We start from the raw sequence: 19,362 nt of genomic DNA on the forward strand, positions 1-19,362 counted from the left end.
TGATGCACTTTGAAGACAAAAAAAATCGATCACACACCAACTAAACTTTTCTTTTAATTTTGTAACCAAAAACAAAACAACGTATGATAGATACAGGATTATTTATTGGCTGACATTTTATAATGTTATACATTAACTTCTCATAAGAGATTATATCCTTGAAAGAGATCTTCGCTCTTCTGAGGACAGTAGAGGTACCAGACTGAAGGATCGTTAACACGATTAAGCCTCACACTTGTCACTTATCTTAATTTTCTGTTCACATGAAATTACTAGCAGAAACTTAGTGTCATCTCACATTGCTGTGGAAGAGTGACATAATAGCTAGGTTTACAGGTACGTGCCGTCCTGGCCCCTTACATTCTATAGATAATAAACTTCAGAAAGTCTGGAGAAATTAATTTGATATTTCGAAATTCTCTCAGTTAAACGTAATAAACGATATTCATTTTAAATGGAACTAATCATTTCTAACTTAATCATTTACTGATTAAATTATCTTATAGTCCTTGTACGCATCAAAAGGAACGATACGTGTCAAACATAACAATGACTTGTTCGATTAACCATTGCGTTGTACCGGTTTGTGTGTTTATAAATGATACTCTTACAAATTGTTTACTTCAGATTTGATGTATGCCGGTCTTCAGACGAAGTAGTTCTTTACTGTTTTCTATCATTGTTTTCTGGCTTGTATGGTATCCCATGGGATATTTTACCTTGCAAAACATTTCTCATGCACACTAATGTTTATAGTGATCGGGGTTTTTACCTTTTATTGTATCTGTGTAATACTAAACATGATATTTAAAAGTAAAATTGAACTTTATGATTTTGTTTTATTAAGTATTTTCATTCTCGAACTTCCTACTCGAGTTCATAATTTGTCAATTCCAATATCTTACAATTTAAATATATTCACTGCTAGCCAAAATCTTAAGGTCAATAAACATAAAGAAAAAATATGCATTTTGCGTTGTTAGACTCAACAATTTATTTGAGAAGAGCTTCGAAAGATGAAAATAAGAAAAGGGAAAATAAAAAATAAAAACTTATTTAGCATTTAATAGGGAAAATGTGAACACTATGAAATTAGCCTAAATACTAGCTGGTCAAAAGTTTAAGACCATACCAAAAAAAAAAGTCCTAAACAGGGTAGAAAATGTCTAATAAGAGGTCTCAGTAGTGACTTGCACTGTCGTCATTGCGAATAACTTCAAAAATTCGCTTTGGCATGGCCGATATAAGCGTTTGCAGAAGGCTGGCTGGAATGTTATTCCAAGTGGTGAAGATGGCTTCACGTAGATCATGCACCGTTTGAAATTGACGTCCATTCTATAGACTTCTCTTGTCATCCACCCACAAACATTTTCGACGGGGTTCAGTTCGAGAAAACATGCTGGATGATCCAAAAGAATCACGTTATTCGCCATGAAAAAGTCCTTTGTCCTGCGGGCATTGTGGATTGCAGCGTTGTCCTGCTGAAAGATCCAGTCATTTCCACACAAGCGAGGGTCTTCAGACAATAAGGATGTTCTCTCCAACATGCCAATGTAGCCAGCCGCTGGTTGACGCCCCTGTATAACCTGAAGCTCCATTGTTCCGTAGAAGAAAAAAGCACCCCCAGATCATGATGGAACATCCTTCACTGTGTCGTGTAGACAATGTCTCCGGTGTGATATCAAAGATTAACCGAACTGTTTCGTGGTGTAGAAGGAGGCGTTGTCTTTGAAGGCGTTTATGGTTTTTAAAGCCTTTCTATCGTAGATGCCTTATTGTTCTTGAGCTGAGTTTTGCGTTCGTAAGGGCCTTAATTTGGTTCGACGAACACCTGGTGTCTTGCCGGAGAACCCATCGAATCCTCCTGCAAAACGCCAGCGAAATTTTCTTGGGCCGACCATTTAAAGTTCTTGTTCCGTATCCCTTAGGGTCTTTTAAGAAATTTGCAACAGCAGTTTTACTGTGCCCAATCTCACCAGCAATGGCACGTTGAGAGAGACCTTGCTTTTGCAGCTCGACAATTCTGCCACCTTCAAAGTCAGTCAACATTTTAGCCTTTGCCATGTTTTTACCCAACGTAACACAGGAGATGTTGACCACGCTAATGCTTGAACACAAATGACTAAATTTCTTTACGTGTTTACCGATTAACGCTTAGTTTCAGTATGGTTGTAAACTTTTGTCCAGTTAGTATTTAGGCTAATTTCTTAGTGTTCACATTTTCCATATTAAATGCAAAAAAAAAAGTGTTTTTTTTTTCATCTTTCAAAGCTCTACTCAAATAAGTGGTTGAGTTTAACAACGCAAAATGCATATTTTTTCTTTATGTTCATTGGCCTTAAGATTTTGGCTAGCAGTGTATATTCAGATGTGCGGGTGTAATTTATTTCATTCATAAAGCATAACGAATTAGGATCTCTTACATTACGTCTATGAATCCTCCTTTCTACTAGTTTAATTAAATATTATACATCTGTAGTACTTTGTATCCATTCCGTTCAAACGGTAATATACACATAGTACTTTAACGTCTAACAACGCAAAATGCATATTTTTTCTTTATGTTTATTGGCCTTAATATTTTGGCCAGTAGTGTGTCTCACACACATTAGGGCTATGTAAATATAATATATATATATATATATATAGTATTTTATTTAACTACAGTTAGATGTTTTCTCTTTTACATACACGTTCGTGTGTAACAAAATATAAATGTATCGTAAAGCGAAAATATTAAAAGCCTTTTTTTTGTTATTTTTGTCTCTATCTGTGATTTCAAAAACAGTGTCTAAATTTAATACGGTTATAAATATATAAATATTTTGAACACCATCTAAAATTAAACGTTAAATCTCACAAACACAGTTTCAAATTATAATGTTTTCGTAATTTTCTAATACAGATGAAGAGTGCATAGTACACATGGAAATCTTTGTAAGCGAAAATAGATAATACACGCTTATTAGAACCTCGACGTCAAAAAAACTGATGTGTTGTATTCTATGTTTTTCGAGACCAGCGGCTGAGTCGTAAGTCTCTGGGACTTATGAAGCTATAAAATCAGTTTCAATACTTGTGCTGCGCTTATTAAGTACAAAGCTGTACTTAATAACCGATCTTTGTTTAAGTAAACTCGTTTATGTTACTTAACATTTCCTAAACGTAGCTTTCAAATAAAAATTAAGGCATTTCTTTACGAATTTTTAACAACAACGTCCTTAATGTTATTGATAATTACATTTTATTTATAAATAATAAAAACTATTTAAGCATAGCTTTTAAATCATAAAAGTATACAGATATATATAGATTCACAAAAAAATAGAGGAAAACAAATGTCTTACTTTTTTCAGGTGTTAAGTTCAGCACGGCGTGTCTGTAAAAACGGTTAGATAAAACAAAAATATGGCAACATCACTTATTTCTACCTGGTGGCGAAACGAATTTCTATCAAGGGAAATGGTTTCTTGTACTTAAACAGATTGCTTTCACTTTACTCTCATAACTAAATTTCTCTTGAGACGCTTAGAACACAAAACTAATGTTGCAAATTCTGTCGGACTAAAGGCATTTTATCACACTTGTAGCTCGGAAAACACGACCATTCCACTGCACGAATAATAAATTAATTTAATGCGGAAAGCAAGAAATGGCGATAACTAATTTGAAAATTTTTGTCATAAATCTCTATCTAGCGTAAGAACAGAAACACATTAAACGATTAGCAACCATTCGAAAATTACTTTATAAAAGACAAGGGTTCCCCATGTTATATGCTTTATAGAATTTCACTCTAAAGAAGAATTTTCATTAGCGTCATGTAAGTTTTATTTTAATATTAGTTTCACTGCATTATCACAAAACATTTTTTATAAATTCGATTTTTAATATGTGTAAAATATATTGAGAGAAGGGTTTAGTACGTTATATTAAAGCGATTCAGTTTTAAATGGCTCTGGCTTGATGCTGTCACGTCCAAAGCACATTAATGGTCTCTGTAGGCTGTCTATAGTTTATCTAGTGTATGAGGATGAAGATTTCTCATCGTCTGTTTCATAGGCGACTTTACTCGTATTTTATCTTCAAAATAGCATAAATACTCATTTCATCTCCAGCTGATTTAGGTATGCATTGTCGAATGCGTAATCTAATTGGAAGCATTATCTTTGAGAACCTATATCATATTATACTTGTTTTCACACAGAGAACCTTCTTGATTGTGATACTTATTATTATCTGGTGCACGTAGTCGGTTCTTCCCATTGAATTTTGTGTTCCTATATTTTTACCTGTTATTAAGCATCACTATTTTTTACCACAACTAAGTTATGCTCTCTTGCAGTTATTTTTTTAAATAAAACTAGCGCTCCAAGTTGATCCATACTCCTTTATTTTCCAGTATCTCTAAATACAAAGAATATCCCGTTTTCATGTTCCGAATGCGTGCGTGTTTGTATCGTATTGTGTTACATATCCTTCTCAAAAGGTGCCAATGTTTTGGGTGAAATTACACTGCTACGCAACACTAAATAGTATCAAAATTTAGTTCTCATACATGCCGTTCTCCTGCAACTTTATATCAACTTGCTGATTTGCATAAAAAATCGTTTTAATATGACTTAGAGAAACCTATAATAATATGATGAATACAAGAGAATGCATAAAAATATCTATGTAATTTGTAAACACTCTCTGTTTGTTTGTTTTCTTGAATTTGGCGCAAAGCTACTCGATGGCTATCTTCGCTAGTCGTCCCTAATTTAGCAGTGTAAGACTATAGAGAAGGCAGCTAGTCATCACCACCCACCGCCAACTCTTGGGCTACTCTTTTACCAACGAATAGTGGGATTAACCGCAATATTATAACACCGCCATGGCGGAAAGGGCAAGCATGTTTGGTGCGACGAGGATTCTAACCCGCGACCCTCACGAGCCGAACGCTTTAACCCACCTGTCAATGCCGGGCCATCTATATAATTTGTAAACACTCTCTGAAAGTGAAATTAATATTTTGAATAAAGGTTCGATACTGCTTATACTGCTTAATTTATTTTTAATAGAAACACACATATACACATAAAGTGAATATATTTGCAAATAGGCAACGTTTTTCAATCGTTTATGCGAAACAAACCGAAATGAAAAAATCTAAATATGTAGGTAATAGAAAGAATTATTTTGATTTTAGCTAAACTTCATGTTCTGAATGTTATGTTTTCAATAAACGCATGATTCATTTTCCCAAGAGTTTCATCTTACAGATTTCTATTTCAGGTGTATCGATTTCAACTCTATTCTTCAGTGGTAGAAGGTACCACGTGAAAACATAAACAGAAGGATCTGAGAAGTCGTAAAACACTCAAGGAAAAAACACTAAACGACATCTGGCGTGTTGGTATGACTTAGAAATATTTTTAAAAAATTACATATATAAGACTATATATAAAGAAAGCATTGTTTATTGTCAACTCCATTTATGAAAATCTCATTTTATTTACCGATAGATGATGCATTCAACTTATATTATTATGCAGAGAATGTGAGAAAACTGCAAACAAACAAATGAACGTATAAGATTTTTAAACAGTCTGAAAAGATAACAAATACTTATTAATTTCAGAATAATTTACAATGTTGTTTATATGTTTAACTCAATTCTTAAGAAGTATATTGTGTCTCGCTAAAATTGAGGAAACGACACCCTCTGTAGTAATAACTTACGGTTTCATATTTTTGACATTTCTTAGCCCACGAGTACTGAATTATAGAATGTCTTATTTATTTTATTTTCATGAATGTTTTGTCATTAAAGAAAATTGGGAAACTTATTATCATAATTCAGTTTATTTCATTCTTCTGTTACAACAACCAACATAATCTATCAAAATATACAATATGTTCTCTATAGTTGCAGTTTGAAACGAAAGACTTTCTGATAGAACCATGAAAATACAAGCTTTCACTAGCTATTATAATTGAACCGAATGTGAAATTAAGCTTGTTCTGTGCTTTAAACTGCAAAGTTGGAGACTCACGAACGCCTACAGGACAATAAGAGCAATGTAACATTATGGTACTACATTAAAAGTATTTGTAATATTTAACTTCAATTGCTTCAAATACAGGCTTCGAGAAACTAAGACGTTAAATATTATAATCAAACTGGTCTGATTCATTCGGATATTACAAAAATGGACTGGTCAGTAAAGGGTAAAATAAATAAGATGTAACTGTCACATGTTTGCTTGTTTTGAATTTCGCGCAAAGCTACTCGAGGGCTATCTGCGCTAGCCGTTCCTAATTTAGCAGTGTAAGACTAGAGGAAAGGGAGGTAGTCATCAGCACCCACCGCCAACTCTTGGGCTACTCTTTTACCAACGAATAGTGGGATTGACCGTAACATTATAACGCCCCCACGGTTGAAAGGGCGAGCATTTTGGTGCGGCCGGGATTCGAACCCGCGACCCTCGGATTACGAGTCGAACGCCTTAACACGCTTGGCCATGCCGGGCCTACTGACACATGAATAGTGACTGTGACGACATAAAAGTGGCGCGTTAAACATGACCAACGTGTTAATTTCACTACATGTTTTCTTTTAACAGTCGCCCTACTACCCAGTGCCCGTTATTTTAAGATAATTTCTAATTTTTATCAACTTAGCAGATTCCACATTATAGTTACATGCTTACACGGGAAAGTTTCGACTGGCAGTTCATTGATTCCCGTATGGTGTATAGAAATAGATCTTTTAAAAAAAATCAAATGTTTAAAATATTTTCTTTAAGAGCAAATTACGGATAAAAACTAGCTTTACTTAACGTTGTTCGCCATGTAACCACACACACACACACACACATATATATATATATACACTACATGAAGATAACGTGCTATAATAATATACAGACATGACTATGTACAAAACGTCTATTTCTTGTTCATCTTTCAGAAGGCACGCCATAGGCCTGTTCGTACGTGGTTGTTAATGTAGGTATTCTAAGGGTCATTTTAATCCAAGAGCTCCTCCACTTGTAAGCAAGCTGACCTCAGCAGCGTCATTTGAACTACCCCCATTTTCACTGACTCGGACACTTCTACTTCACAAATCTCAGGCTGAAAGAAAATTTGATAAAATAAATTTAAGAAAGCGTAAAAGTAGAAAATATTTTACTAGTGTTTCCATAGAAACACTTCAAGGCATTTTCTCCTAAATCATACATTTAGATATCAAATAACTGATACTATGCATCATAATGTGGAGTCAGTCTTATATGAAGTAACCTTGACATAGGATATGGTTGTTTATGTTTGTTTGTAAGTTAAGCACAAAGCAACACAATGGGGATTGTCGTCTGCCCACTACGGGTATCAAAACCCGGTTTATAGCGGTGGAAGCCTGCAGACATACCGCTATGCCATTGGGGGGCCCAGTATAGTTGTATAACTCAAACCGACGATGCAGAAAGCAAGAAAAATTAAATAACTGTAATATACACTGTACGTTATTGTAACATTTAAAATAATATAATAATTAATATGACACAGTAACTATTCTACTACAAAGTTTTTGAAGAATGAAAAGTATTTAAAAACTTGATTCCAAATAAACAGGAGATAAATATTTTATTTTTGCTGTAAAAATGTAAAACATTAAGCTCTTAATGACCAAACAAATGTGTTACATTAATAATGAATTCCCTAATAATATTTTACATTAAAAATTAATTCTAACAAAAAATGCTACTTTTCTTTAATGTTTTCGAGTTTTGCTTCAGCAAACAAGATATAAATTGTTATATCTCATTTCATAATAAACACTATACTTTACAGTTCTCCGCTGGGACAGCAATAAGTTAATGGTTTCACAAAGCTAAAATTATGGGTTCCATTCTCCTCGGTAGACACAGCAGATAGTTCAATATGGCTTTGATATAAGAAATAAAAGGTTGCATACGCTAGTCTTTACGACTCACTCCCCCTATCGGGTATGTCTGAGGGCTGATCTGTTAAAACCGTGTTTCGATACTCTTGGTGGGAAGGAAACAGATAACCCTTTGTGTGACTTTGTGCTCAACAACTGTTTTACAATCTATGTGATTGCTCAATATTACTGAGACAACCTACAAGTTTGTGAGGCGGTTTGGAAGAAAAATTATTTGTCAAAACAATCATAAGTACAGCAGAGCAAATTTGTTTGTGGGCTTACTGTTAAACAGAGAAATTCGTAAGGGGCTATCTTGTTTACTCACCTCGGGTATCGAAACTCGATTTTAGCATTATAAGTTATCAGGATTACTCATGAGCCAGCGGGTGGGTATTTGGGATGTAATAGATTAATGACTTTACTTCCCTATAAAATAGTCGATTTAACATTTTCTCAAGACAAGTAAGAACTGTGATATCAAAATAGTTACCTTCAAAATATTAAGTCTCTTTTTTTCTCTCAATCAGATTAATGTTTCTTAGGAAATGTTCAAGTAAAGCGCCTTCAGAGAAATAAGTGTTTGTTTGTTTTGAATTTCGCGAAAAGCTACTCGAGGGCTATCTGCGCTAGCCGTCTCTAATTTAGCACTGTAAGACTAGAGGGAAGGCAGCTAGTCATCACCACCCACCGCCAACTCTTGGGCTACTCTTTTACAAACGAATAGTGGGATTGACAGTTACATTATACCTCCCACGGCTGGGAGGGCGAGTATGTTTAGCGCGACGCGGGCGCGAACCCGCGACCCTCGGATTACGAGTCGCACGCCTTACGCGCTTGGCCATGCCAGGCCTAAACGGAAAGACAAGAATGAAGGTAAAGTGTTTAAAAACATTTCGTTAGAGAGTATAGTTGTTACCGCGAAACCAGATTCTTTAACTAGTAGATTCTAAAAGGAAGTCGAAATTAGGGGATATTTTTCTACTGTTACTTTCTTAACTGTTGTTTTTTTTAAGCTTTGTACTGTTAGTTTCGGTTTGCGTTTCAGTGAAATCTTCTGAAGAAGCTGTAAAGCGAAACGTTGTTTAGTTAAACAAAATTCAACATTTTTGAGTTAAAATGTCGTTTATATCTAGTAATAACATGTCTCTTATACTTCAGTATGCTCTACAGAAATTAAATAGAAGAATGTATCTAGTAGCCAAAATTACCCATTTTTAACACTTGGGTCACGTTTTATGACCGAATAATAGGATTTACAATCAATCACTTTTATAACTCGTTCACAGTTCCAAAGTGGGAAACACAATTTCCTTCCAACAATAATGTTACGCTATGGCGGATCCGCAAATTTCGTCGTATTATACTTGTGCTAGCAGATTAAAAAGTTACTTCTGAAAAATAATATTGTATTTGTGTGTGTATGTGTTTTTTTTACAGCAAAGCCGTATCGGGCGATCTGATGAGTGTTGTATTTATGTTAGTTGAATAAAACGTCACCTTCATCAACTATATGATGGGCTATCTGTGCTTTGCCCACCAGGGATATCGAAGCCATTAGCGATTCTCAGGTTTTATGCATTAGTACTTACATTAATAGTTTCTTTTCTATTAACTGCGAATTAGAAAAAACAAAACAAACAAATTTAAAATACAAGAACAATTGATAATCATACAAATAAAATTTAACAAAAATCTTCGAATTTCAACTGTTGTTTAGAAATTACACTACAATCAGGAAAGAAACCCTTTATAAGAAGATCTAGGTTGGGTTTGAAATTACACTACAATGAGGAAAGAAACCCTTTATAAGAAGATCTAGGTTGGGTTTGAAATTACACTACAATGAGGAAAGAAACCCTTTATAAGAAGATCTAGGTTGGGTTTGAAATTACACTACAATGAGGAAAGAAACCCTTTATAAGAAGATCTAGGTTGGGGTGATTATTTCGTCTAAAGCCAAAATGTTTACATTTTTTTTCTAACAAGAATTTATTTTTCGAGTATCATCAGTCTGTCCAGCGCAGATAGTCTACCTGCACTAGCCGTCCTTAATTTTGAAGTGGTAGACTATAGGAAAGGCAGCTAGTCAATACCATCTACCGTCACCTTTTTAGCTATTCTTTGCCAAAGGTCGTCGGATTGACTGTAAACCTCACGGTTCAAATGGCAAACATGTTTGACACCGTGTTTCGTTCAATGGTGACGCAGGCTATAAGTCGAGCTGCCTAACCACTAGTCCATGTCACACCTTTTCTTAATGAGTCAATTATTTGATACAATATAGAAAAATAAATATTTATATATTTTGATTTTTGTTTTCTGTAAATTAATTGGTTGTTTCGCACTTTCGCACAAAGCATAACAAGGAATAACTGTCCCCAGTTTCGAACTGAAATAAAGCAGTTAGTCAGCTTTTCTGACCGTCAATTCTTGAGCTACTTAAATCGAATAGTGAGATTTGATCGTCACTCTTATAACGCGCTCTCGGCTTCAAAGTCCGAGGGCGATTCTTTGCATGTGTATGGCAAGGTGATATCGTGTCCATAGTCTGCAACGCTAATTGTTAGGCCTCCCCAAAATGGTGAATTTAAAATGCCTTTTAGTTTATAATTCGCTTTATCTTAGTTCAAAGAAAGAAAAATGGGTAAACAAATTGGATGTTTGTTTTATTAATATTACTACCCAAACTACTTACAGTAGTTAATCAGTATAATTTCCATCATAATAAAGCTACAACGTGTAGAATTTATTATTCAACGTTCAGATACTTCTCTACACCATTAAATAAGTTATATTAGATATATCTACGAAAATCTCGTTTTTTGATTTTGTTTTTATTGTTAATTGTACACACAACTCAACGTTGTGAAATTTTTCTCGTCAGTTGTTAAAAAGAAAATAAACACTTAGATTGTAAACAGATGATAGAAGGACTGTTAAACTGAGCATCGTATTTCCTGTTGTAACAGTTTTTTGATGTTACACAGTATTTATATACACAAAAACTGCAAAAACGTTTCGCTGTGATACAATAAGTCTGACACTTATTTTCACTTTTTATATCAGAAAACTTGTTTCTCCTTCAATTTAATCGATATTTGTAGAGGATCTTAAGTGCAGTTACTCTGAAAGAAAACCTTTAATACACAAGCAAACCGTACAAAAACATTGTAAAATTCATAAAATAGTCAGAGGGCGTTAAAGACTTTTATGTTTCTTTGTCTTATATATTGTCACTTAGTTTAAATATACATTTCAATTTCTAGATCTATTTTTTTATATAGCAGTGTAAATTTATAAAGTATGTTATAATTAAACTTTGAACTCTCTTTAAACGCTCTCATGCACCAGTTCACATTCTGTCGAGTGCAATAAACACTCATCAACTGATATATCATTAGTAAAGATTTAGTGTATGAATTTTCTTATTAATTGTCAAGTTACAAGGAACGTTCTGTAAAGTTCTGATTAACTGAAAATAGTGAACGAACAGAAACGTGCATTTTAATGGATCTCATGACAATATAATGGAAGAAATGTAGCAACTTTCAAAGTGCTAATTTTTAAGAGCTTAATAAAAACAATTTTAGAATTTTTCTCTCTCATCTTTCGCCGATCGTTCTGTTTGGAATTTTACGAGAAATGGTTCAAAGTACTTGTGACAGATAGAGAGAAAAGATAAAAGTCTGACAAAATTATAATATTTTGGAAGTTTGGAAATCGCACAGTTGTTTTTCATTTCCTTAAACGTTTTTCTTCATGTCCCGAATTTCAAGTATCTGATTTTAACGGAAACAGTAATTTCGATCTTGCAAGTTATACTTCCAAGTGAACGAAGTCCGGTGTGCAAAATACTGTTTGGAAAACTGGAAGATAACGTTTTATAGCAAAAAAAGTTGACACTAAAACTATATGTCACCAACTGAAACTCGAGTGTGCAACATGAAAAAAATAACGGGAGTTTTTAAATATTAGACTGGTTTAGAATCTAGACTGTAAAAGCTATGTTGATTAAAAGTACAAGGTTTTACAATTAACACATCTATCTTATAATAACCTTCTACATTAGTTCTATTTTTCTTAGGCTGGTAATTGTAATATCCGCATACTTATATATATATACACTACTGGTCAAAATCTTAAAGCCAATGAACATAAAGAAAAAATATGCATTTTGCGTAGTTAGACTCAACCACTTATTTGAGTAGAACTTCGAAAGATGAAAATAAGAAAGGGGAAAATAAAATAAAAAACTTTTTAGCATTTAATAGGGAAAATGTAAAGACTATGAAATTAGCCTAAATACTAGTTGGTCAAAAGTTTAAGACCATAGGCTGGCTGGAATGTTATTTTAAGTGGTAAAGATGGCTTTACGGAGATCGTGCACTGTTTGGGATTGACGTCCATTGCCATCCACCCACAAACATTTTCGACGGGGTTCAGTTCAAGCGAACACGCTGGATGGTCCAAAAGAATCACACTATTCGCCATGAACAAGTCCTTTGTCTTGCGGGCATTGTGGATTGCAGCGTTGTCCTGCTGAAAGATCCAGTCATTTCAACACAAGCGAGGGCCTTCAGTCAATAATGATGCTCTCTCCAACATGCCAATGTAGCCAGCTACTGTTTGACGTCCCTGTATAACCTGAAGCTCCATTGTTCATTGAAAAGAGAAAGCTCCCCAGATCATGATGGAACCTCCTCCATTGTGTCATGTAGAAAATGTCTCCGGTGGGATACCCTTATCGTACCAGTAAAGTTGGAAGCCATCTGGACCATCCAGGTTAATTTTTTTTCATCAGAGAACAAAAACCTTTGTCCACTTTTCTTCGTCCCATGTTTGGTGTTTCTCAGCAAAGTTTAATCGAGCTGTTTCGTGGTGTGGAAGGAGACGTGGCCTTTAAAAACGTTTACGGTTTTCTAAAGCCTTTCTCCCGTAGATGCCGTTTTATTGTTCTTGAGCTGAATTCTGCGTCCGTAAGGGCCTTAATCTGATTCGACGATCACCTGGTGTCTTGCCGGACAACTCGTCGAATCCTCCTGCTCAACGCCAGCGAAATTTTCTTGGACCGACCACTTGAAATTTTCGTTCGGTATCCCTTAGAGTCTTTTAAAACATTTGCAACAGCAGTTTTACTACGCCCAATCCACCAGCGATGGCACATTGAGAGAGACCTTGTTTTGCAGCTCGACAATTCTACCAAGTTCAAACTCTGTCAACATTTTAGCCTTTGCCATGTTTTTTACCCAATGTAACACAGAAGACGTCAGTGGGAGATGTTGACAACGCTAATGCTTGAACACAAATGACTAAATTTCGTTACGTTTTTACCGATTAACGCTTCTTTTCAGTATGATCTTAAACTTTTAACCGGCTAGTATTTAGGCTAATTTCTTAGTGTTCACATTTTCCCTACTAAATGCAAAAAAAAGTGTTTTTTTCATCTTTCAAAGCTCTACTCAAATAAGTGGTTGAGTTCAACAACGCAAAATGCATATTTTTTCTTTATGTTCATTGGCCTTAAGATTTTGGCCAACAGTGTATGTACATATGTGAGGGTGTAATTTATTTAATTCATGAAGCATAAGGAATTAGGATCTCTTACATTACGTCTATGAATCCTCCTTTCTACTAGTTTATTTAAATATTATATTTAATTACCTTTAATTAAATATTATACAACTGTAGTACTTTGTGTCCATTCCGTTCAAACGGTAACATACACATAGTACTTTAAATAATTCCATTGTAATTTTCTGTTAATTATGTTTTCCCACACCAGCAGTACAGAAGTATATCTGACGACTAACAATGCTAGCGATAAGGTTTCGATACCCGTGGTGAGTAAAGCACAAATAGCTCATTGCGTAGCTTTATTAACTTTAAACGAACATACAAAACCAATCTTCGTGTCGAATAAGTATTTCTACACACATTTCTGAAACTAACTTATCTTGACTTTTTGTTGCATCCTGAACAATGAGATCGAGTGTTTAATATTAATGCCATTTATATACAGTATTGTTGTATCACACTCTAAAACTTATAATAATCTCAACAATAGAAAAAAAATGGACACATCACTGTAAACCCTGATTTCATTTATCCAGTATTTTGCAACTTACTTTATTACTTGGGTTCGTGTGAGACAACTAAATCTTTGCATTTTACGTATGACCTGTATAAGACCACTTAAGATCTCTTTAAACTTAGTGTATTAGTTTAATGAATAAATATAAATTAGAACACTCCAACGCTAAGACTATTGATGTGAATGACATGATATTATCTGTTTGTCTGTTTAGTTTTGTTTTTGAATCTCGCACAAAGCTACACGAGGGCTATCTGCGCTAGCAGTCCCTAATTTAGCAGTGTAAGACTAGAGAGAAGACATGATGTCATGCAGAGCACTTCAAAACTTAGCACGTTAGTGTATCTGATAAAATATCATTTAGTTCTCTTCAAAGTTTAACATATTAATGTGAGCGACGTGTTAATTCTTAAGGCACTTCAACTTAGTATGTTAATGTTACTGGTATTATTTCATTTAGTACACTTTAAAGTTTAACATATTAATGGCAGGTATGATATTATAAAGATTACTTTAAAGCTTAGCATGTTAGATTGAACGGTGTATTGTCAGATAATGCAGTGGATCTCAACTTGAGGGACGCAGGAAGGTGTAGGAGCTATTTCAAATACACAATACTGTTCAGGTACTCAGTATTCAGAGATTCAATGAATGAAGAAAGACCTCAGTAGTCTGTGGAGCTGAAATCGTTTAGCTTATCAAGACTGCTTTAATAACTTAAAACTTACTTCAAACCTTAGCCTATCAACGACTGGCGTAATACCATAAAGGTTACTTCAGTCACACTCTATTAACGACTGGTATATTAACTTAAAGGTGACTTAAAACCTCAGCCTATCAATGACTAGTGTAATATCATAAATGTCACTTCAAAACCTAGCCTATCAACGACTAGCATAATACCGTAAAGTTTACTTCAAACTCTATCAACGGCTGGTATAATACCATTAAAGTTACTTCATAGCTCAGCCTATTATTATTGTGCTATGTCCTAAATCAGCTTTACCACAATAGGCGATGATGTAATACTCTTCGTCCTATTTTTCATTTTAGTTGATAATGTAGTCAGACTATTGAACTACATTATTGTTAAATAGTTTTGTCACTCAGTATATCTGATTATACTTTAGTCTGAATGTGAACCACCATTTTAACAACATAAGAATAAGTAGTGGTAATGTATAATAAAATATGCTAAATAACAAAATGAATGAAGATACCACTTACAGATTATTATAAAACTAATAATAACTTCTGATGATTAAAGCACTCTACCTACGTAGATGTGTGTGTGTTTTCTTATAACAAAGCTACATCGGGATATCTGCTGAGTCCACTGAGGGAAATCGAACCAGAAATATCAATACATATAGAGTGGCTCAGAAATAGAGTTACATTTGCATTTGTTGAATCTATTGAATTGCGGTTATCTAGAGGCGCATTCGAAATGTCTCTTCGGTCACCAGATTGTACCACAAAGACTTTTTTTTTTTTTCTGGGTAGTACTCAAGTGCAAGAAAACCGCGAGGAATGTTGACGAAATGAAAGGATTTACACGAGAATTTACATAATTTAATGGAAAAATAGACAGACGTATGTCGGAAACTACAGGATTGTAGCAGACTCCAGGATAACGTGAATAGTGACGGATTTAAGCTTGAACACTTGCGGGATTAACTTTCCCATAATTCCATGTCATGTGTAAAGTGTCGTTAAATACATTATCAATTTTCAGTTGCATATTTAATTATGGGCAACCCTGTACATGTATATATATATAATTATCACAAAAGAGTTCTTTATTAAATTTGAGTTCAGGTAACATGTAAAATCAATTAATTAATTAAGGATATGGAGTTTGGTGGTTACACCCTAAACGTATTCACTCATACTGGTCTTCACTGTTCACAGTTATGGAGAGATAGTTAGTTGAAGATCCTGAAGTAGAAATAAAACCACCCTAAAATAAGTAAAGAAAAAGTAGATACATTAAAAATTACTAATCAACAATATGGATCGGTATCGGATGTTTGAACTCATGTCCAAGTAAATCGTAGTAAAAGTTAGCCTTGGTCTATAAAGGTCAGTTTACAGTCAAAGATAAGCCCCAAGAACTTTGCCTCAGGGACCACGGGAAGCACAACTTTCAACGACACGGAGATCAGGATCAGTATTAATATCCCGGTGCATACAAACAGTTTTAGCGAGAAAAAAGTTAAACCGTTTGCTGCGCCCCAATTCGGTAAATGATTGAGGGCAGGCAGTAGCTGTCGTGTGATAAACCTCATGTTCGACGACTGACACAAAATGTGGAAGTTGTGAGCATAGGGCATGTTTGCAACAGTAGGAGGAAGTTGTACAATGATGGCATTAATCTTTATACTGAAAAGTGTGACACTCAAGACACACCCCTGATTCCAAGTTCCTGTAGAAAAGAACGGGAAAGTGTCGAACCCACATGAACTTAGAATCGCCTGTCCATTCAAACATCTTTAATAAAAATGGGCAAATGGCCACACAATCAATATGAGTGGAAGTCTCGCAAAATACCATACCTTCTCAAGGTTAAAGAATACTGACACAATATGTTGCCACTTGGGAAAGGTTTCTCTGATCAGCGTTTCAAGTCAAATCAGGTTGTTCACAGTGAAGTGCTATTGTTGGAACCCACACTGGGTGAGCGAGAAGAGTTTGTTTGATTCAAGGAACCAAACAAGACGAGCACTAACCATCTTCTCTAAGGTTTAACAGAGTCAGTTTGATAAAGCAATTGGACAGTAGTTTGAGGGAATCTTAGAATCATTCCCAGGCTTAGAGAAAGGTAGGAAAATAGTCTGGCGCCATCATACTCATACAACCTGACATTTCTGTAGTAAGAAAAATATCCAAAGATGACTGTATCGGGAGGTTTTAGAATTATTTCTTGTAACAAAAGACACACAGGAAGACAAGAATCAATCACTGCCTTGATATCATCTAAATTAGAACAGAGACCTTGTCAGTTCCACTGTATCAATGTGACCATTTTTATCTACTTGGAGGGGAATTAGACAGAGAGCTCTTTTATTTTCGACCACGTCTCTTCTCTTCTCTCCATGGATCCTGCCCTGGATCGAGTGAACAGAAGAAGATTTCAGCGACTAAGGGTGTGAATGAATAATTCATTTACATAGATCTGTATGTAATTGTTCTGCATCTCGAGGCCGAAGAAGAAGATGGACCCGAGAAAACACTCGAACCTGGAACCAGAGGAAGTGAATACGGGAATCTGCTGGAAGGAATGGTGAGGACAGAGATGGGTGTTGACTCATCAACTTTCTTACCCATTGAGGCCAAGAGACTTTTCACATGATTTGAAAACGACTCTTTTGGAGGCACAGAGACATCTGTCTGCATTTCCACTGTAGCAGTACAATGGAGTGAACATCATACATCTGAGATGGAGTGATGGACAGTAACTTTCGAGCCTAGGGGAAAGAAATGCCGTGAGTCGTTTTCAAACGCTGTAGCTCTTTCTCCTCCGCCCACCTAGGACATGAACGAAAGTAAGATGGGTGAGAGCTACTAAAATTAACACAATGAGGGTCAATTTCACACTCGAAGACTTCTTGGTCCTTGCCACCGCAACGAGAACACGTCAAGGAACCACGACATGATGTGTTTGAGTGACCAAATCTTGACATTGGAAACATCTGAGAGGGTTCGGAATATATGGCCATACTTTGCAGTTTAGATAACTTGCCTTGATGGTAGCAGATGGGAATAGTGATGTAAACATCAAAATTAGGATATTAGTCGGTATCATAATTCCATCTTTGCGAGTAGAGGCATGCCTCACTGCAGCAACACGTTAAGTGGAGAAATCAGCAAGAATCTCTAACTCGGGGATGTTCTTCAAATCCCTCTCAACAATAACACTAAGTGACGAGTTCAAAATGGCATGGGAAGTAACCTCAATGGGTATATCCCCAGTGGTCTTCGAATGCAAGAGGAGTTCACTGTGTTTAGTAGTGGTTGTCTCCACCAAGATCTCACATGAATGTAGCTTTGTGACTGACTTAGGAGAGCCAGCAAGCTTCTATAGTTCCTTCTGAATTACAAAAGGGAGAGATTTGCCCTAAAGATTTGTCTGATAAAGAATGTAATATCAGAAAATGAGGTACAGATGTTGAAGAAGTTGAAGATTGGTGTTCAGAATCTTCAAGATGTGGTTGTTTACCAATGGTCTGTTGTTTCACTACTTTATTTAGATTTTGATTAGCAGGATTCATAATAAAGAAAAAATGCTTCGATACCCCTGACCCCAACCACCATGGAACACTACGAGAGGATGTACTACATTGCCAAACAAGGACATTGCATCAACACCAGGATTTCGTGAGCACTATACCTAAACACAAACAATGTCCACAAACCCATTGAGGACGTCCAACACTGGTACTCAATTGTCCCTAGCCCAAGTGGATTTGTCGATTTACCCTGGGGGGCCACCCCAAGGCCTCCCGTCTACAGGAATTCAAAGCCAAAGTGGTGTGTTAGGATTGGACCTTTCAACTAGCAGGATCCTCTCCTCCCATTTACAGGTCGCCACCCACGTCAAACTCGTGGGTGGATGTTCAGGTCCCAGAGGAGGTAAACTAAAACTACAGAATCTTCCCTGGGAGGTCCCCTCACCACGAAGAGGAATCCACACAGAGAGGCCCAACTTTTATACCGAAATTAAACCTTCAAGAAAATATAGAAAATGACGAATGTCAAATTGCTTCTGGGAAATATATAATTCTTACCACCCCTAAAATTGAGAGAGCCACCTACTACTAAAACAACGTCTTTGCTTCCAGAGCTCGTTCGAAACTTACATCATCCTCGTTCTTTCCATTATAAAATATTTAAAACAATGAGAAGTCTAAAATAAATAGTTAAAACACCACAATAATCAGAATCATATTTAATTACAGACGTTTGTGAATTGCTTTTAATTACACCATGAGTGTTAATACCTCAAAATGTTAATTCATGATATCCTTTAAAAAACATTGATTAACAAGCATTTTTTGTACATGACCAAAAATGTAATCGGTTACAATATGATTGATCGTAATTAGTGTAGTATACAAATATTTTGTTATAATAATAATTAGTTGTTTGTATATCCTGAAAATGAACGTGCACTTCATTTTAATGCTTGTAAATATTTTATTAGACATTTTTTACAACAACTCATTAAAAGCTTAAAGTTTTTGAAAAAGATCTAACATTAGGTAATAAAAGAACATTATAATTTTATGTAGTGTTTATATTAATCATGTTAAAGTTTGTCCTAACTATACTAAAGCAGAAA

General features: G+C 35.2%; 1 protein-coding gene across 1 annotated transcript in view; it reads right to left on the minus strand.

The window, feature by feature from the left end:
- Window positions 1-5,444: 5,444 nt before the first annotated feature.
- Window positions 5,445-19,362, minus strand: part of LOC143252358 (uncharacterized) — a 65,539-nt gene continuing 51,621 nt past the window's right edge. The window contains exon 3 of the mRNA XM_076504352.1: window positions 5,445-7,119. Within this exon, the coding sequence (XP_076360467.1) occupies window positions 7,015-7,119 (105 nt within the window). The 3' untranslated portion in view covers window positions 5,445-7,014. The remainder of the gene's footprint in view (window positions 7,120-19,362) is intronic.

This window comes from Tachypleus tridentatus, chromosome 6 (assembly GCF_004210375.1).
Source record: "Tachypleus tridentatus isolate NWPU-2018 chromosome 6, ASM421037v1, whole genome shotgun sequence".
In the NCBI taxonomy this organism is placed as follows: domain Eukaryota; kingdom Metazoa; phylum Arthropoda; class Merostomata; order Xiphosura; family Limulidae; genus Tachypleus; species Tachypleus tridentatus.